Genomic DNA, 19,366 nt, shown 5'->3' with positions numbered 1-19,366 from the left:
GTCGACCGAGATTCGCATTTGATCTGCTACCTACTCTTCGTCTGTGGTAGGTAGAATAGGGATCTCTGGCGGCGGTGGCAGAGGCAGTCGTCTCTTTCTATGTCCTCTTGGTTGGCCTGCTGTCATGGGAACTGAAGGCTGGGAAAGATTCCCATCATACAAAAATCCTTCGTCGTTACTGCTCTCTTCCACTGACTTGACGATTCCTCCCCGAAATGGCACAAGTTGAGGGATTGAAATGGCATGATCGTCTCCATCCCCAGCCTTCGAGCGAGATTTCAGTCGCTTCGAGTAATCTCTAACTTCAACCCCGACAGGCTTTCTCTTGTGGCTTTTGCGAGTCTCTGTTGCGACTGCTGTGCCTTTTCTTGGTCGAGCCCTGCCCACCATCTCGGGGAGCTTTACACCTGCCGTTTCAGATTCTCGCATACCGGCTCGCCGATCGGTGGCATTGTCAGACTGTGGTCGGTTCTGCGTTTTAGAACATTCATTGCCAACTTGGTTCTCGGGCTTCGATTCTTGAGCCTTGTGCTGTTCGACACCGTGAGCAAAAGATCCTTGTATTGACTTGGGCTCGGGCTGTCGTCCTGCATGGCCGGTGTTAAGACCTTGTTTGTCAGCTACCCGTTGACTTCGTCGCAGCGGCACATCGACGGTGACTTGTCGACATTTACCTTTGCTGCTTTTCTTGCAGTTCGCGGCGCCTGCATCCCGCCCCGACTTGCTAACTGCGGCAAGCACCACGCCGATCCCTCCTGGATGTACCAAAGTTTCTGTATCCATCCCTGCTTTTGTTGCATTGTTGGCGAAAAGTTGGGAGCACAAGTTACCAAAGGTGGTAACGTTGGCCCAAGTCCATCCACTCGAGTCGAGCCACTGCTGACATTGCTTTCTATGGCTTTCCTTGAAGAGTCCGTTCACAAAGTTGTGGACGATTGTTCCCTCGAATTGGCGTGGCAAGGCTTCGACAATTTTCTGACCCTGGTTGTAGTAGGAATCCCAGCCGTCGAATCTTCTCTGTCGGAGGGTCTTGATCTCGGCGAGCTGCGTGGCCTGTACTGTGGGCGGTGACAACATCTTCAAAGAGTCGTTCTGTCCCGGTTCGCTGTAGCAGTGGCCAGCATAGCTGATCGTGTGTGCGTTGGCGTCGAGATCGAGATCATCAGGGACTGTCGTCTCTCGCGGTTCAGGGCCCTCGTAGTTTCCACGTTGAGAATCCTGTACCTGAACCGATTTACCTGCTGCAAAGCGGTCAGCTGCGCTTTCGTCAGACAGGATGGGTTGGTCGGTGGTTACCTTGCTCAAGAGGATGGCACCTGCGCTCCAGAGTATCTGAAATGTGGCTGACCGAGTCGGCTACAAGAGCAGCGGCATTTTGGCGAGTCGAGAACTCATTTACGCGGGTTTCCAGCATTTCGATGACCGCGACATCTGCCTTGCTATCAAGACCGCTTCGCAGCGTCTCAAGTGAAGCTAGAGTGCGTCGAGCTTGTTGTTGTTGGGCAGTCGCTAGGTTCTCACATTCAGCACGCACTGCTTCAAGCTGCTTTTCCATAGTGGCCCTTTGTGCGCATTCATCTTCCTGTGTCTTGCGACAAGAATCTCTGATATTTGAAGTCTCAGTTTGCATTGCTCTGTGTGACTGACGAATGGTCTCTAGCTCACGGGCCTGCTCGTTGAGTTGGGAGTCATGCCTGTCCATGAGAACAAATGCTTTTTTGGCGTTGATATCGATAGATACCTTCATGGGCTCGATCTCCTTTTCGACGGTAGCAAGTTGGTTTGCTCTCAAGTCTCTCACTTCGTCACGCAAAGTGGCAAGCTCTTTGGCACAGGTCTTGAGCTGCTCGTGCAGGAACACATTTTCTCGGCGAATTTGATGGGCTCTAAGCAGGTCGATGGCATAATTGACCATGGCCTTTCGATCTGAAAGCGGAGTGACCGACATTGTGCGGCTGGAGGTCGACTTGCAGAGGGAGACGTTTGGGCTGAAGGGAGGTACGGTGTACTCTACGCAAAAGGACTTTGGAGGGTGGTACCTCCCCTCCAAAGTCAGGTCCATTAACAGATAAAATACAGAGTTTGGTACAAGTACCTTTCATTCTGGAATCAAGCTCTACCTATCTATTGCAAAGAAGCAAATGAAACCATCGTTCCTCCGTTTCATGTCACATGAGAATGCTGTCGGATTCTTGTGCGCAATCGGAGAACCACAGCCAACAACGATTGTCAGCTAAGCATTAAGAAGCAGAAACGCCCGCGAAATCTGCCACATAAGCGACACAATGCCGTCAGGCTGCGGTATCACCTCACCGCGCTCGTATGCTGAGGAAAGCGTCCAGGCAATCGTAACAAGAGTTTTGGAAACATGACTTTTCTGGGTATGCAGCGACAATCTTGAGCCAAGCAGTCGGAGACAGGCTTCATCCCACTTTTCTCAGTTAGTCGCGTACAGGTGTATCAACTAACGCCGTCCACATGCCCATCTCGGAAAATAGTTTGGACTGGCCTAGATGAGGTCTGAAAGAACGAGTTAGCGGAATTTCAAAATCTTAGAGGGTGGGGTTTTTAAATACCAGCAACGTTCATCGGCATCTCTTCGATTTGAGTGCTGTAGAATTGCTCGATTTCCCTCATCATGCGGACATCATCAGCGGTGACGAAGTTGATGGCAACACCTTTTCTGCCGAAACGACCACCACGTCCGATACGGTGAATGTAGTTCTCACGGTTGGCGGGAAGATCGTAGTTGATGACCAGTGAGACCTGTTGAACATCGATACCGCGAGCCAGAAGGTCAGTGGCAATGAGGACCCGTGAAGATCCCGACCGGAACTCCTTCATGATCACATCGCGTTGGGCCTGCTCCATATCGCCATGCATAGCAGAGACAGTGAAGTCGCGCGCCTGGAGTTTGTCGGTGAGCCAGTCAACCTTTCTTCTAGTGTTGCAGAAGATAACTGCTTGTGTGATGGTGACCGTCTCGTAGAGATCGGAGAGGGTGTCGAGTTTCCATTCTTCCTTCTCAACCGCGATGTAGAACTGTTTGATACCTTCGAGGGTCAGTTCCGCCTTCTTGACAAGGATACGGACAGGGTCGCGCATGAATTTGGTGGTGACTTCGAGAACGTCTTGTGGCATCGTGGCGGACAAGAGAACGACTTGAGTAGACTGCGGGAGGAGTTGGAAGATGTCGTAGATTTGCTCGGTGAAACCACGCTGCATGATGTTAGTATTCTGCTAACTGGCGGCGATGACAGAGACAGGGACATGGACAGGGACAGTGACGGTGTGTGGGAATCACTTACAGAAAGCATCTCGTCAGCCTCGTCCAAGATGAACATCTTCATGCTGTCGGTTTTCAGCACGCGGCGCTGAATCATGTCGTGCACTCGTCCAGGAGTGCCGACAACCACCTGAGGGCCATCTTGGAGCGCTTTCATATCTTCTCGGACATTGGTTCCGCCGATGCAAGCATGGCACTCCACATTCATAAAGTCGCCAATTGCCACCACCACTTTTTGGATCTGCTGCGCCAGCTCACGCGTCGGGGCGAGGATGAGAGCCTGGCAAGCCTTGAGGTTGGGATCGATTTTCTGGAGGCAGGAAATAGAGAATGTAGCCGTCTTTCCGGTGCCGGATTGCGCCTGGGCGATCACATCCGATCCTGGGAGTTTCTGGTCAGTTTGTGTTCAAGGGGGAAAAAAAACAGTCGGCGGCGACGAACCTTTGATCACCGGCATGATTGCACGCTGCTGTATCGCTGAGGGACGCTCAAAGCCGTAGGCATAAACGCCTGCCGTTGAGTATTAGCATATAGAACATGGTGTGATGTTGTAAAGACATGGGAGGTGGAAGGGCCGGGGGGTTCGACAGGAAGGTCGGAGACATACCACGCAGCAAATCCGGCTTCAAACCCATCGCATCGAAGGAATCGGTGACTTCATCGTAGTTTGACTCGATTTGAGATTCAGGGACTTCTTCGAGACCTTTGTCGGCCATGATTGCGTTCAGAATGCTGTTTCTGCTGTTGCTGCTGTTGATCGGAAATGCGAAGATGCAATTTGGCGCTGGGATGATCGCGCCTGTTAGTTGACAGTGATATGAAGAACGAGAAGAACAATCTCCAGTGAGAAGTTCAGTGCGGGTGTTGATGGTTTTGTATGCGGTGAAGTTTGGAAAACTGAAAATGAAAAATTTGAGGCGCAGGCGTGGAACCATCAAGAAACGATGGGAGGCTTGGCAGGTGGCAATAATACTCACGCTTGGGGAGCGGCGTCTGGGGCGGCATTCTTCATTAGTACTTATTACAGGCAGACACTTGCCACACAATGAACAGTGTTCCGTACCGGGAAGTTCACCGGCGTCTCGAGTCGCAGCCGCAGCTGCTCGTCCGCTTTCTGCTTTGTGTCAATATGTGTCCATCGTATGCATTGCCACGGGCATATGGCTTTCTTCTCTAAGAGAAATGTTAGCATATCGAATCCGATGAACGTGGAATTTCTCACCCTCTGCCTTTTGGGCGAGCTTGGCCTATTGATATGTTAGCGACTTGCACTCAAAGAATGTCCCAAACATATTGCCCGATTGATCGCGCACCGCCAGGACTATAGAGGTATTGTATGCTACCCACCCCGTAAATTTTCTTTTCTCTCTTGATTTTTTATGTTTTTTTCTTTTTCTTTTTCTTCTCGGCTTTTCAGCTTCGGCGGCGGAAGGGCCCACGGGCAGCAGCAGCGGCCACAGCAGGATTATCAGACCGTATATATAATCTGTATCCAGTTGAAATGTAAGCAAAACAAATGAGGTGAAAAGAGAAAGGCTTAGAGAGATGGACACAGTCGATTGTTCAATGCGCGAGGCCATGCATTTCTTCAATTCTCGAGGCCATGTAGCTGAGGGGGCAATCTCAAGCATTCAATATATGTTTCTGGCCATGACGGGAAATGAAAACTGGGCCTAACTTTGCACTGCTCAGGGGACTTTGTAGTGTTGAGTGCGATCGGAAGTGGGCTTCGCTGCAAAGAAGCACTTACAGTGAAGGTGGGATTCACGGACGCAAGCTGACGGTTCGACATTTTTTAAAATGTGTCTACGGGAAAGAAAGAGGAATATCTAAGAATGAGGAGCAATTTTTTTTTTTTTTACCAAAATACCTTCCCACGGTCTTGGATCTACACGTGCGAACAGTGCCGCCTGACACTACCTACCTAGGTACCTGTAGATATTAGACCCCATGATACCCCGTACAATACCTCTTTCCATACCAAGTCTTGGGAAGAGTAAGTGGATGCAAACCTAGTACTAGGGACCTAGTACCGAGTATGTACGCGGGTGAGTTCCCGGGTGTGGCTAGCTCCGGAACTGTAGATTAGCGAAAGCCAATGGGAATCATACCCACTGGGGCCTTGACCCCGTCGCTGTGGGTCTCTGGTTACCAATTCGACGTTCAACTCACTTCACTTTCTGAGAAGTAAACACGTATCATTCTGCTTCATAGTAGACAAGGCTCTGGCGTAAATAGTCGATATTGGTGGTACCGTTGTCGAGCAAGACCGTGTCTTTCAAATGAACCGCATATTGTCCCAATTGCAGTGGTTGGGATGGCCCTCAGGTACGAGGGATAGATTTCCGAGCCCTAATCAAGTGAACGCACACCTCAACACACAGTGAACCGAGGAGAAGAGAGCACAACAACATCGGGGGTATGATCCGATGCTTCAGATTCCCATTGGATCGTAGAGATTATGGGCCCATCGGTGCCTGGATCCGAACTCTTCCATTGGAAGAGAGTGAGGACGTTGAGCTGGCTGAGCGCTCGGCTGGACGCAATGCATCAGACTGCGGGCCGCGGAGGGCAGGAGGAGGCGTGCCCAGGCCGGCCAGTGTGTGTGGTGTCTTCTCAGAAACTGAACTCAATTCCTTCCCTTCCTCTCTCCATAGATCGCACAATGCGCAAACAAAAGCGATTTGTTAGACTTCTAAACACAGAGTGTTTTCAATTGTCATAATCACTTTCAGTACCACTTTTGATCATCATGGCCCCGAAATTGACTCTCTCCACCTCTGGCCGATCTGCTCTCAATGATCGTGACTCCAACTTTCCCCTCGATGCCCACCAAGTCCTCCAGCACGCCTCTCACCAAGCGAAGCGGGCCGACCACTGCTGCAGAGGAGGCCACCACTTCCAAATCTCATGACAGGGTAAGGCGTGTGGTGATCGACTCCGATGACGAGGAGGCGGAGAACGACAAGGACATTGGCAAGTCTAGAGAGATAAGCTGAAGTCCTCTGTATCCTCCGATACTGCTGTCATGAAGCGAAGCAAGTCGGGCGCTGCTTCAAAGGACTCCATCGCTTTGGACGGATCAGATGATGATGAGGAGGAGGAGGAGGATGATAGGTGCCAGTCTTAGGAAGACGAGACGAGCCTGAGTCCATTGAGCAAGAGGAAGAAGCCGACCCTGTGAAGCCTCGGAGGCTAGAAGCCGCTGTCCTCGATAATGAGGACGACGACGTGGCTGGGGACGTTGATGACAGTGACAATTTCCCCCCACATCAACGCAGCGCCACGGCTCTCGAGCGTTGGCTGGCAAAGTGTCCTATGGACCTTAAGCTGGCAGCCTTGTCAGTTGAAGAGAAGAGCCGACAAAAGGCATGCTATCTGGGGCGTCCGAGGTACATTATTGATGGCTTCAAAAGACGCTCTGAAGTGATACCTTGGAAGGTTCTGTCAACGTACGACAGGGATGCCAAACCATTGATGGCGTCTTGCTGGCAATTTCTCAGCCAGATTGACCTGGATATGGTGCTGCCAATGCTGGCCAAAGCTGCCCCAGAGGCTGTCCAGTTGGTGCTGGGGGTTCCGCTGGCAGAAGTGGAGCTTTTGCTTCTGCCCCGTCAGTGGAAAGGAGTCCCTCTTTGAGGCTTTGCCTTGATGCTGTCACAGGGCCCGCCATCGTCAACGACGACGAGATGGAGGGCTACGTAGGGTCGGCGATAGGCAAGGATGACCTTACATATCGTCTGGCTCGCTAGCAGATGGCGGCCGCTTGCATATTGTCGGCAGAGCCCCGGAGCTCTTGAGAAGATGATAGCAAGGAGGGTGCTGACATCCACCGTCGCGTGCTGGCTGTCTTTAATAGATCATCGACGCCAAAGCCATACTTCATGCTCGGAAAGGCTGTCCACACCATTCTTCTCACGACTTGGGAGAATCGACCTGGCTCGCATTTGACGCAACGACGCATCGAAATAATAGCCGCGGCGACCCTAGAGACTTGCCAGCGAAGAACTTTATAGGGTTGAACTGGGCATCTCAGCTGATACAAGGCCTAGGTGCTCCTAAGCCGACGAAGTGCTCCAACAAGAATTGCCAGAGGCGAGATACTAGATGGTGGTGCAACGGCGCAAAAAAAGGGCTGCCACATACGCCTTATGTCTGCAAAGCCTGCTGAAAGTACGCCTATCTCCATGGGAAGGAAAGACCGGCAAGGTTCGAGCAGAAGAGACTGGCCAAGCTCCAGAGGCCGAAGCCGGCAGGTGGCATTTGCGAGATGCCTTACTGCGGTTCCCGTTGCTCAATGGTTGTTTAACTCCACCTTGAAGATCTGGACTTGCAGCAATCCGAAGTGTCGGAAGGCCACGAGTTTTTACGCTAGGAAAGACGCTCCTGGGAAGCACATCAGGCACAAGTCTGAGAACACTCCAAAGCCCGCCAATGGTCAATGCCAGCGCATCGGCTGTAACAGACCAGTCAAAACATTCAACCTCGGGTTGAATGTTTCGCCCTGTAGCAGTCGCTCAAAGGCGATGTCCATGAATTACATGGGCAGCAGGAGATGATTTTGATTAATTGCGAACGCGTTGGGCCCCTTTGAAAAAATAAACCAGCAAAGTTGAAGTTCGGTTGGTCCCGAAAGTTGGGCCAAATCCGGGCCTCCTGTGATGTTGAGTTGACCTTGTCGCGGTGTTGGAGATTATTAAGCCATGACTATCGTTCCTAAACGTTAGTTGAGGCAAACCAACAAACTCAACACCACGTCTCGCTTGAATGCCCCAGATAGGATAGGCAGACAAGTCATTCCAATCAGTTCCGTTTTCAGCGGAATCACAAGCAGACTGCCGCCCTCCAACATATGCCTTCCAAGTTATCGGCACCTCAGCTGCTGCCTTGTCGTCACGATCAAAAATCCAAAAAAAATTAGCAGTTTTGCCGAGTCCATACGCGAGCTTTACGGGAAGAGATCCGTGCCCAGCGTAAAATCAATGGTAGGTTGATCACGTCGTCAAATAACAACCACGGTGTTCCGAAACCTGTTAGTAGCATCAACAGACTCACTGTCATTGGCTCTACATAGAACTTCGCAAACGTTATGCCTTCAGGCGGTTCACATCCTCGCCGTCCTCGCGAAGTTCGCGCCCCCGTTTCCACCCAGATCGCTACCGGAATAGGTCCAATCGAGATAGCACCACTGAACAACGTCTCCTTCGTAACCCAGCAAAGACGTCGAGACGAGGTGGCAGTGCTTAGCTTACCACTAGGCGCAGTGGTGGAAAGCTATCCTAGAGCGGTTTAGACTACAGCGAAGCAGAATATACTCGCTTTTATAGAGGACTTGTCAATTGCGCATAGGGATGAGGTCTACGAACCTCTTCTCAAAGAGTGTAGTATATAGACCTCGTCGTTAACGATAGATAGATTCATAAAAAAGCTAGATCTTATATATAAACTAGTATCTAAGATCAATAATTATCGCGACGAGAATCTCGTTGTAGAGTTTCTAGCTTAAATAGCATAGTTAATACCTGATTAACTCGTTGCCCTTGATAAGAGCGCTGTAAACGAGAGAATAAGTGATTGTAAGCATAGATTGTTATCACGAGGACTACTCCATCGTTACATACTCGGTAGACACAGCCTCATTGACAGGCAACGGCCCGCTTGGTATCTCGCGAGCTCGCCACACGCTTATTTTACCGCACTCCTTGGCGTTTTCCTGCCAACAGTGGAGAACCCTTTTTGTCTTGCAGTCCTTGTGGTCAAATTTCAAACGGATGAGCTCAACCACTATTCTGCGGACAAGGCGAACTCTTGCCGAGAGTCCAGGCTATATCGATGGTGCTCGTCGCACCAAGGACAATAATGCGGTGAAGACAGACACTTCATGGGACAATGAAGCCGATCAGCATCCTCTGGGAGTGAGACCTTCGGGAAATGCCCTCACATCTCACCACGATGCCCAAACCTCTATGGGCTGCTTCGGCCATTTGCCAGATGGCCTACTGCCGGTGATCCTGGAATTCCTTGACCGACACAGTCTTGCCAACCTAGGTGCGACATGCCGGGGACTGTATGCCTACTCCACATACGACCAGCTATGGAGAGATATTGCAGTTAATGAGACGGACGAAGACTTCGAATGGCGGGGAAGTTGGCGAGCATCTCTCATGCGCCTCCCATCAGCGGAATTGGCGAAAGTGGATTGCAGGTGCTTGTTTTCCGATTCACTACATCGACCGTTTCTCTGCTCCCGCATACCCTTGACTCCGTATGTTTCAGGCATCCCCCCCCAGAATGAGATTCCACGGTTGGACGACATCTCGCCTGAAGAATTCAACATGTCATGGGTTGGCAAGCCATTCATTCTGACAGCACCCGTGAAGAAGTGGCAGGCCTTCAGGATGTGGGATCTCCAGCATTTACTAGCAATATATGGGGATGTTTCCTTTCGTTGCGAAGCGGTTGATTGGCCGCTCAGGACATACATCAAGTACATGGACAGCACTAAGGATGAATCGCCGTTGTATCTGTTTGATCGGGCTTTTGTCGAAAAGATGGGGTTGCAAAACGCTTACGATATACCGAGGGCATTTCAAGAAGATTTTTTCAACCTCCTCAAGGACCAGAGACCAGATCGACGTTGGCTGATTATTGGGCCCGAAAGAAGCGGAAGCACGTTTCATAAAGACCCGAATGCTACTAGTGCCTGGAATGCCATCGTCCGAGGTTCGAAATATTGGATCATGTTTCCAAGCTCTATCCTTCCTCCAGGAGTCTACATGTCCGAAGACCAAAGCGAGGTCACTTCCCCCTTGAGCATTGCCGAGTGGCTGCTCTCCTACCATGCTGAAGCTCGGAGGACAACTGGTTGTATTGAGGGGATCTGTCGAGAAGGCGAAGTCCTACATGTCCCCTCGGGCTGGTGGCACTTGGTAGTAAACCTCGAGCCAGCAATTGCCATTACTCAAAACTTCGTACCCAGAGCGCATGTCCGATCAGCGATTCGCTTTCTCAGAGACAAGGCAGACCAAGTTTCTGGATTCAGAGACGATATAACAGACCCCTATGCTCTCTTCATGGATCGCTTAAAGGGGGCTGATCCGAACCTGGCGGCATCTGTCGAGGATTCCCGCAAGCGGAAATGGGAAGAGGTTGTCGCTGGCCAGGATGAAGCTGATGGAGAGCGGCAAGGGTTTAGCTTCGGATTCGGCGATGATCTCGAGGAAGATGTCGAATGAGATACGGCTTCAAGCATGTAGACCTCAATGACACGCTGCAGCTTTGGTGGGCGAAGTTTTATTGCTGAAAGCCACATATCCGATGAATGCGCCAACTGCCACCGCCCCCATCACAAAGCCGTTGTAGGTCATGAACAGTAGCCTCCAGATGATTAGCTCGGAGTTGATGCGAACAGGAAGGGGGTCATACATGATGAAGAAACTATAGAAGACCTGCAAGGCATATAGACCAGCTCTGACAATCGTTCCTTGCCGTCCTGCTCCTTCCCTCGACTCCGATCCTGCAAGCAGTGAGCTTGATTCCGCCGGAAGGCCTTGATAGTCTCAGTGACGGCGCATAGCAACGTCCGGCAAGGGGAACGTACTTGTGTTGAATGCATTCATTCTGGCATTGAATCTCTCGTCATATCTCCTGCTTATTTCCCGAACACATTCGTAGCCAGCTGTAAGGAGGGCAATAGCGGCAAGAGAGAGGAGAAGCGACATAGGGCCTGTGACTCTCCACGACTCGAAGACGATACAGAGGCCTTTCACTTGCCAATTGAAGAGCATCTGTATTCATCAGTGCGATGTCCTAAGACGAGGTCATGTTTTAAGACTCACATTCATGGAACATTGGCCATCATCCATTCCTCCGTGACCCATACCGCTGTGGTCCATTTTGCCTAAATCGTCACTTGTAGGTGCGAACAGAAACGCTAGGGCAGAAATACTAGGAGTGAGTGGTGGTGGTGGTGGTTGTGGTGGTGTCAGTGAATGAGAATGTGATACGAATGCTCCGAATTCCGTCGTGGAAGAGACGCGGTTACTTCCCCAGTTAGCGCGCAGCGTCTTCTTCATCTGCAGCAATTTCCAGATCACCCCTCTCACCACTTCCAAACAACCCACGACACCGATCTTGACGGGCATCTCGCTCAAAATGGCTGAGAACATTCCGCCCGGCTCAAGTTCTGCGCCAAAGCTTCCGGCAAGCAGTGATCGGCCGGGATTACCTTGTAAGTCTGGCCAGAAAACCCGCGTCTCACAACTCTTCCTTTCCTGATACCGTCTTTTGGTTCTTACAACGGAACAGACTACGAGAAATTGAGGCGCGATCTACGAGACACTCTACAGAAGAAGCGGCTTCTTGATCGGAATCTGGTGAGTCTATGAACTTGGCAATGATGTAGGGCGAAGCTAATGGCTCAGGCTGCCATAGAGGATCAGATCTTCCGGCAAGAAACGACATACCTCGAAGAAACGGCGGTCGCAGGGAACATAGTCAAAGGATTCGACAACTACATCAAGGCATCTGCAGTGTCGGCAGCAGCAAGTTCGGTGGGCGGGACAGTCTCAGGGAGCGCAGTTGGCGGCGGTGTAGGCGCAGGGCGCCGAAAAGCGCCTGTCAACGACACAGACCGTGTGTTCTCTAAGAGCTCAGTATCATATATGAGAGATTCGGATTCCCCGAGCAGCGCTACAAGCACCCCCAACCACGCAGCAACGCCGACTGGGAGTTTTACTGCAGAAAAGACCGGCAACAAGAAGAAGAAAAAGAGCGCGGCCACAAACGATGAAGACACAGACGGGAGATCGACCAAGCGCCAGAAGATTACTTTTGGCGGTGTGCGCAAAAGTCAGGATGATTGAGAGCAGTAAACAAGTGTTTTTGGATATTCGGGCACACATTGCTGGCACACATGGCTATCGGCGTCATCCTCTTCAACAGCGCCAGCGACCACGGGCTTTATTGGAGACACATTATTGGGGATGGCGAGCCGGGGAAGTTGCAGGCGAGGCCCCCAAACAGGACAGTGCCTCGGTTATCTGCCTCGGTGTCTGCCACTTCTCGTCCTCTTTCCGATCACATATCAACACCTCGCATCCTCTTTGGAATTGTCCAATGCTCTCCAGACGAATATCAAGCGTTAGCAGGCCTCCGTATCTTGTACTTTGCAGAAGGGTTGTGTCACAGAAGCCCTCGGTCAATATGCCGCGTCTGTCGCCAATCTCGGCGGTATGTACCAAAGAATCCCGATTCACCATTTGCTTACGCTGATTGTCGGATCTAGAAAGCTATTGATCGGTTGAGATCTTACAAAGCTCCCGATACAGTATGGCCGACAATGCCGCTCTCGCGAAAGGCGGCTGTTCTGATCCTACTTTTTGCGGACCCATATGGAGAGTTGAGAGTAGTCATCACCATGCGAGCAAGCAGTTTGAGTTCATATTCCGGTCAAGCTGCCTTGCCAGGCGGCAAAGCGGAAGAGGGTGAGACTGCCTTTGAGTGTGCAAGGCGTGAGGCTTCGGAAGAGATAGGCCTTCCTAGGCGTGCATCGGCTCTACCACCACCTTTCAGAGTCGAGCATCTGTGCACAATGCCCACGAATTTAGCCAAGACTGAGCTCACCGTTGTTCCGTGTGTCGCATTTCTACATTCATATGATCCAGAGACGGGGCAAGATGCCAATGTGGGGGAAAAATTACTCCCAAGGTTGGACGCGAGGGAGGTTGCGGCGGTATTTTCGGCACCCTTCAGAAACTTCTTGTACATGGAAGATTTGCCAGGTCAGCCCAATCTACCCGGTAAACCAAGTGATTGGTACAAGGGAAGCTGGACAGATTGGCATCAAAGTCGATGGCGCATGCATAATTTCTTCGTTCCCGTCACCAACCAGATTGTCTCGAAGCCGAAGAGAAGCGAAGGGCAAAAGGTCGCGGCAAGCCACCTAGACAAGTATTCCCGGTACCGAGTCTTCGGAATGACTGCCAGGATTCTCGTCGACGCAGCTCGTTACGCCTATGACCAAGAGCCCACGTTCGAGCACAATTCTCACTTTGGAGACGAAGATATGATTGTTCGATTGCGGAAAATTGGTCGCTTGGGTGATATTAGGAAACCAGGCGATGAGTTGACAAAAGAAGACTTGGTCAAAGCTGCGAACCTTTGAGCCACCATGGCTGCAAATTCCAGTGTCATGTTTCGACCCTCGTGCTGGTGCTAGCACTCCGAGGAATGTGGGCAACTCCTCACTCCGATCGACTCTAGAAATACTTGTTCACTCAAAAGTTGTCGCAGCCGTTACCGGCTTGGTGTTCATGCACTGTCGGCGACCGCATCGTGAACAATGGAGCGTCCATTGAGCACAGTCAACATGCACGTTGCAGCTGAAAACGGAGGCCTTTGTCTTGTATTGGGGGGTGTCGGCTGCGTCGCAGCTTGTGAATCTTCAATCATGGTGTCGATTGGGATTCCGTGGGTTCTGAAGCAGATCTCACAGAACGATGTTCAGCCGGGCTGTCTGATCTCTAACCAGAATGAGCTCGCGTCCAGGATCTTCACATCGAATACGGCTGACCTCTCCGCCCCCATCGAAAGCACTTCTAGAACTCCAGAAGCAGGGTCTAGAGTTGTCAGTCTCTCCTCCACCAAATACTCTCCATCCTGGCTCAAATCACGCGTCCGGGAGGTCGACACCCTCCGATCGGGATAAACCACTGCCACTTGAACCATTTGAAGGGAAGAGGAGGTCGTCAAGCGTCTATAGCACTGATACTACAATCACCAACATCATTCGCATGTACAGCGGCTATCGTGAGTTGGATGATATCCCGCCTTTGCCAATACTGCATCACCCGCAAGCTTATCGAGATACTGTTGCACCCCTTCTCATCAGGCGCCTGAGCTTGAGCCAAAGCCCTTTGCCACCAGTGAAGGTTGCGCCGCGAGAGGCTGCGTCGATTTCATCACTCAGATCGGCGGCTGCATATACCAATGGAGTCTCAAGCAAGAAGACGGCTCCTTCGTTTACCGAGTTCTCCCGTCAGCTCCAACAGCGCAGGAATGAATTGGTTTCGCCGCTTTCAATGTCTTCGGCCGAGGTACATCGACAAGCAGCATATGATCAATTGGCTCCACCCTCACCGCAAGTCTCGTCCGTTGGACAATCGATATCCCTCTCTCAAACTCCACCCTTGCCAGACGCAATGTCGGGGACGATCTCTGATACCGAAGGTTCCGATCTCCTCCCACCTCCATTAGGTTTGAGTAGTTCGAGCCTTCCGGCTCCGCCGTATGACGACTGGGAAAAGCCCGCCGAATTCGACCCTGCTCGACATCATGAGCCCATTGGAGAACAATCACAGCAGCACAGCTCTGGCAAGGGTTGGTCACAAAATTGGTTAGAGGACGGGTTCGTCAACCAAAGTCCGGAGTCCACACCGGTTGAACTACAGCCTCGCAAGAGCTTCCGACTTAGAAGGAGTTCAACAGAACAGGAACGGGAGAGGGTGATTTCTCATGCCGAAGCCAAGTATCCAGGTATGAAAAGAGACGGTGCTGAGCGGAAGACGCTAGGCAATAGCAGCGCGAGATCCAGCGTTCAACAAAGCGTTAGCCACTTACTCAGATCTCTACCGCGGAAGGGCGCCCAGTTAAACAAGGAGAGCCTTGGGCAGGACATTCCACCACGAGAAAGACAGTTAGCCATCCCTGCAACCCCTTATCAAGTGTACGGTGCTGCGGTCTTCTCCAACAAATTGCAGAAGAAGCAGCAGAAAGAGGCGCAGCAGGCTCAGCGGACGCGTCAAAGAGGGAAGTCTGTCAGTCTGGTTACAGCGTACCAGAACAGTCAAAGTCAAATTGTCGGGGTTCTTGAGGGGGCAAAACGCAAATTGAGACGGAAGTCATCGCAGAAGAGACAGCGAAAGTTGAAGGAGAGTATTATCATCGTAGGCCCAGCTGAGATGAAGAGGTCGGTGAATCCCATGAATCAATCTACAGTGGACGACGAAAACTCGTGGATTTGAGGGTGGTAATTGGTCCTACCGCGTAGAAGACGTTCATTTTGCTAGAAACTGCCAGTAGTTTAGCCTGGATAGGGATACATAGAGGGAGCAGCAATGCCCAGGGCTTATAAACTGCCAACGGTTCCTCCTCAGCCTCGTTCAGCCTCGTCTTTCTGTTTCTCCAACAATGCAGCTGCTGACCGCCGAATTGACGAGCCAGGAGCCGCAGCTACCCCGCACCGTCAACTCGATCAGCTGCTGCAGTTGTCACCGACACTGCGTGGTTGTAGGATCGAACCTCTACTGTTTGAATTCCGAGCCAACGTCTCTCGTTTGATCTACTTGCTCCAGACAAACCCTCACAGCTCTGCAGTGTTCTACCCTCTACACCCATTCCATTCATTGTTCGAGTTTTCAACAATGGGCGGCGAGACGTCTTCTCGCGCTACCTCGTCCTACCCTCGACTCAGCACCCATCCCGTTGGACAAAAGATTCAGAGCATTTATACCGACCGCTTGCGGCAATTCACATCTGGTGGCCAGTACGAAAAGGAGAACCTGCTTGCGAAGCTCTATCACAATGTCTGCGACGACGAAGACCATGTGAAGCTCTCTGTCTACTCTCCGCCAAATCTCACGAGACCGACTTTCCACGATGCCACTTCTCATGCCTTTCGACGAACACATCGCGGTGAATCCTTCGGGCCAGCTTGGGCTACCCATTGGTTCAGGATCCAACTGACTGTGCCTAAAAACATGCGAGACGGGGAACACCTAGAGTTCCATTGGGACGCAAACAATGAAGGCATGGTGTGGACGGAGGATGGAAACCCTCTGCAAGGCCTTACTGGGGGAGACCGAGTTGAGTGGATTCTGCCGATAAGTTGGCGGGACGGCAAAGAGCACATCTTCTACATAGAGATGGCGTGCAATGGGATGTTTGGCAACGCACCAGGAGGTGACAGCATTCAACCCCCAGATCCAAACAAGTATTACAACCTTTGGAAGGCGCAGATTGTCGATGTCAATCTTGCCGCTCGCCAGCTGTACGTTGACTTTTGGATCATCGGGGATGCTGCTAGGGAATTTCCCGGCGACAGCTGGGAAAAGCATGAAGCCTTGCAGCTCTGCAATCGAATCATGGATGTCTTCATTGCTGGTAACGGATCGGCTGCCTCAATCGAAGAGGGCCGCAAGATCGCTCAAAAGTATATCGGCAAGAATGTCGATTCAGCCAAGGTCTATAGCTCAGACGAGAAGAGCATCGTATACGGAATTGGACACTGCCACATTGATACGTGCTGGCTGTGGCCATGGGCTGAGACGAAGCGGAAAGTTGCCCGAAGCTGGTCGAATCAGTGTGACTTGATGGATCGATACCCAGAACACCGCTTCGCGTGCAGTCAAGCACAGCAATATAAGTGGCTGAAAATGTACTACCCCTATGTCTTCGACAGGGTCAAAGCCAAGGTCAAGGAAGGAAGATTCCATCCGATCGGCGGCAGCTGGGTTGAGCACGATACAAATATGCCTAGTGGCGAATCCTTGGTTAGGCAATTCCTTTACGGCCAACGGTTCTTCGAGAGCAATTTCGGCGAAAGATGTCAGACATTCTGGCTCCCCGACACGTTCGGTTATTCAGGTCAGCTCCCGCAGATATGCCGACTTGCGGGAATGACACGGTTCTTCACCCAGAAGCTCAGTTGGAACAACATCAACAACTTCCCGCACACCACATTCAACTGGGTAAGTCTGGATGGGAGTCAGGTCATCTGTCACATGGCCCCCAGCGAGACGTATACGGCAGATGCTCATTTCGGAGACGTCAGAAGGAGCGTCACCCAACATAAGAGCATGGATCAGGACAACACATCTCTGCTCGTTTTTGGCAAAGGAGACGGAGGAGGTGGACCCACTTGGGCAATGCTGGAGAAGTTGAGGAGATGCCGTGGTCTGAGCGACACGGTTGGATTACTCCCTCGCGTACACATGGGGAATTCCGTGGATGACTTTTATGCCAATCTGGAGAAGAAGGTGGCCGAGGGCACCGAGCTTGTCACTTGGTATGGTGAACTCTACTTTGAACTGCATCGAGGCACCTACACAACGCAAGCCAATAACAAGCTCCATAATCGGAAGCAGGAGGTCATGTTACATGATGTCGAATATTTGGCAACTTTGGCAAGCCTGAAGAGCAAGAGCTACAAGTATCCCAAGAAGGAGATTGATGAGATGTGGGAGAATGTGCTTCTCTGCCAGTTCCATGACTGCTTGCCTGGCAGCTCCATTGAGATGTGCTATGATGACTCGGATGAACTTTACGCTCACAATGCGAAACTGGGAGAGAAGGTGATAGAGGAGGCTCTCACGGTCCTGGGGCTGTCCCAGCACCTCAAAGCTAATGCTGAGCTTGCAGCGGTCAACACCACTCCCTGGAGACGTTCAGAATTGGTCAAGATCCCCCATGCCAACGCCAAGTCGCAAGAGCAGAAGTACACATACATCTCCGGCGGACCGGGCGTATGTAAGACGCATGCCGCTTCGGCGATTCAATCGACAGCGTCCATTGAGGAGGTGCGGAAAGGTGTCTTTGTCCTGAAGAACAGCATATTCCAGGTGGAAGTGGAGGCAGGTTGCATCACATCACTGATTGACTTGAGAGCAAATACAGAAGTGATTGCCAAGGGCGGAAAAGGCAACCAGCTGGTGATGTTTGACGATAAGCCTTTGTACTGGCAGGCGTGGGATGTGGAGGTCTTCCACCTCGACTCCAGGAAAGAGCTCAAATCGGATGCATCTGAGATCGTCGAACACGGGCCATACAGGGTGAGCGTGGCCACCAAGACGCAGGTGAGCAAGGACAGCTGGGTCAAGACAACGATCAGTCTCGATGCCTGCGACAGCCAGACCCAGACTGGGTCCGTATTGGTGGAGGCCGAAGTCGAATGGCATGAGAACATGAAGTTTTTGAAAGTGGAGTTTCCCGTGGACGTTGTCAACACGGAGGCAAACTATGAGACGCAGTATGGAATCATTCGCCGCCCGACACATTACAACACAAGGTAAGGATTCTGCTACGTTTGATTTATAAACCGTCGTCCACGTGCTGACGGTTATAGCTGGGATATGGCCAAATTCGAGGTGTGCTGCCATAAATTTGCTGATCTCTCCGAGGCCAATTATGGGGTGTCGATCCTAAATGACTCCAAATATGGATTTGCGACATGCGGCAATCTCATGCGATTATCGCTCTTGCGGGCGCCTAAAGCACCCGATGCACACGCCGACATGGGCCGTCACCACATCAAATGGGCCATTATGCCTCACCAAGGAGGGCTGAGCAGCGATACCGTCCGAGCGGCCTACAACTTCAACCATCCAATGACCCTTGTGTCGGTGGTTGACGACAAGCCTCCAAAAGAGCTGTTCAATGCCGTGAGCGTCACGGGAGCCCCATCACTGATCCTGGACTGCATCAAGCGTGGAGAAGACGACGAAGACGTCTCCCGAGGGGAACTCACCCAGCGAAAAGGACAGAGCGTGATACTGAGAATTTATGAGAGTGTGGGTGGCAAGAGTCGAGGAGTGATTGAGACCACTTTGCCGGTGAAGAAGGTGTACGAGACCAACGTGCTAGAGGATGATGGTAAGCAACTGGAGATGTCGGGAAAGAACAAGATCAGCATTCCCATTGAGTTGCGGGCGTTTGAGGTGAAGACATTCCGGTTGCAATTGTAGTTGATCCAAAAGCGCCGTCAAGGAGACGGAGGAGGCATCTTTGAGGAATCGACAAAAAGTATCAATCATATTTTTTGCTTGTTTTATTGCGTGCGCGCTCCGCTATGGAGTGCCATGCATTGCGACTGAAAAGGGGTTTTAGGGCATTCTCTAGGACCCTCCGTATTTCAGCGTATACTTATGTAGAAATGGAAAAAAAGAGTGGAAATTGGCTTTAGGTGGCGCCAGATGAGCTGCATTTGCATGCGACAAGGCTGAAGCATTCGTATGAATTTAGCGAACCTGAGTTCCCTTGAAGACTTCCTGCAATTTCGGTGCCAACAGATATGGAGAGGGACAG

The 19,366-nt window shown here is 51.4% G+C and overlaps 8 protein-coding genes across 8 annotated transcripts; 5 read left to right on the top strand and 3 right to left on the bottom strand.

The window, feature by feature from the left end:
* Positions 1-30: 30 nt before the first annotated feature.
* On the bottom strand, positions 31-1,948 carry A1O5_08062 (uncharacterized protein; the record flags this gene model as incomplete). The annotated part of the gene is made up of 2 exons (XM_007748647.1): positions 31-1,238; positions 1,297-1,948. 2 exons carry the CDS (start codon positions 1,946-1,948, stop codon positions 31-33), a joined length of 1,860 nt encoding a protein of 619 aa, XP_007746837.1.
* A 620-nt stretch (positions 1,949-2,568) lies between these two features.
* On the bottom strand, positions 2,569-4,002 carry A1O5_08061 (ATP-dependent RNA helicase eIF4A; the record flags this gene model as incomplete). Its single annotated transcript, XM_007748646.1, has 4 exons — positions 2,569-3,219; positions 3,309-3,667; positions 3,728-3,796; positions 3,894-4,002. The coding sequence occupies 4 exons, from the start codon at positions 4,000-4,002 to the stop codon at positions 2,569-2,571; spliced, it is 1,188 nt and encodes a 395-aa protein (XP_007746836.1).
* Positions 4,003-9,057: 5,055 nt separating this feature from the next.
* On the top strand, positions 9,058-10,521 carry A1O5_08060 (uncharacterized protein; the record flags this gene model as incomplete). Its single annotated transcript, XM_007748645.1, has 1 exon — positions 9,058-10,521. The coding sequence occupies one exon, from the start codon at positions 9,058-9,060 to the stop codon at positions 10,519-10,521; it is 1,464 nt and encodes a 487-aa protein (XP_007746835.1).
* Positions 10,522-10,545: 24 nt separating this feature from the next.
* Positions 10,546-11,181, bottom strand: A1O5_08059 (uncharacterized protein; the record flags this gene model as incomplete). The annotated part of the gene is made up of 4 exons (XM_007748644.1): positions 10,546-10,663; positions 10,712-10,835; positions 10,887-11,073; positions 11,125-11,181. 4 exons carry the CDS (start codon positions 11,179-11,181, stop codon positions 10,546-10,548), a joined length of 486 nt encoding a protein of 161 aa, XP_007746834.1.
* Positions 11,182-11,440: 259 nt separating this feature from the next.
* On the top strand, positions 11,441-12,150 carry A1O5_08058 (chromatin modification-like protein EAF6; the record flags this gene model as incomplete). The annotated part of the gene is made up of 3 exons (XM_007748643.1): positions 11,441-11,516; positions 11,594-11,661; positions 11,710-12,150. 3 exons carry the CDS (start codon positions 11,441-11,443, stop codon positions 12,148-12,150), a joined length of 585 nt encoding a protein of 194 aa, XP_007746833.1.
* A 476-nt stretch (positions 12,151-12,626) lies between these two features.
* Positions 12,627-13,451, top strand: A1O5_08057 (uncharacterized protein; the record flags this gene model as incomplete). The annotated part of the gene is made up of 1 exon (XM_007748642.1): positions 12,627-13,451. The coding sequence occupies one exon, from the start codon at positions 12,627-12,629 to the stop codon at positions 13,449-13,451; it is 825 nt and encodes a 274-aa protein (XP_007746832.1).
* Positions 13,452-14,487: 1,036 nt separating this feature from the next.
* Positions 14,488-15,309, top strand: A1O5_08056 (uncharacterized protein; the record flags this gene model as incomplete). The annotated part of the gene is made up of 1 exon (XM_007748641.1): positions 14,488-15,309. The coding sequence occupies one exon, from the start codon at positions 14,488-14,490 to the stop codon at positions 15,307-15,309; it is 822 nt and encodes a 273-aa protein (XP_007746831.1).
* Positions 15,310-15,708: 399 nt separating this feature from the next.
* On the top strand, positions 15,709-19,026 carry A1O5_08055 (alpha-mannosidase; the record flags this gene model as incomplete). Its single annotated transcript, XM_007748640.1, has 2 exons — positions 15,709-18,350; positions 18,408-19,026. The coding sequence occupies 2 exons, from the start codon at positions 15,709-15,711 to the stop codon at positions 19,024-19,026; spliced, it is 3,261 nt and encodes a 1,086-aa protein (XP_007746830.1).
* Positions 19,027-19,366: the final 340 nt, after the last annotated feature.

Source organism: Cladophialophora psammophila, assembly GCF_000585535.1.
Source record: "Cladophialophora psammophila CBS 110553 chromosome Unknown aczJe-supercont1.12, whole genome shotgun sequence".
Lineage (NCBI taxonomy): Eukaryota > Fungi > Ascomycota > Eurotiomycetes > Chaetothyriales > Herpotrichiellaceae > Cladophialophora > Cladophialophora psammophila.
This window is presented reverse-complemented; position numbering and strand designations above follow the sequence as displayed.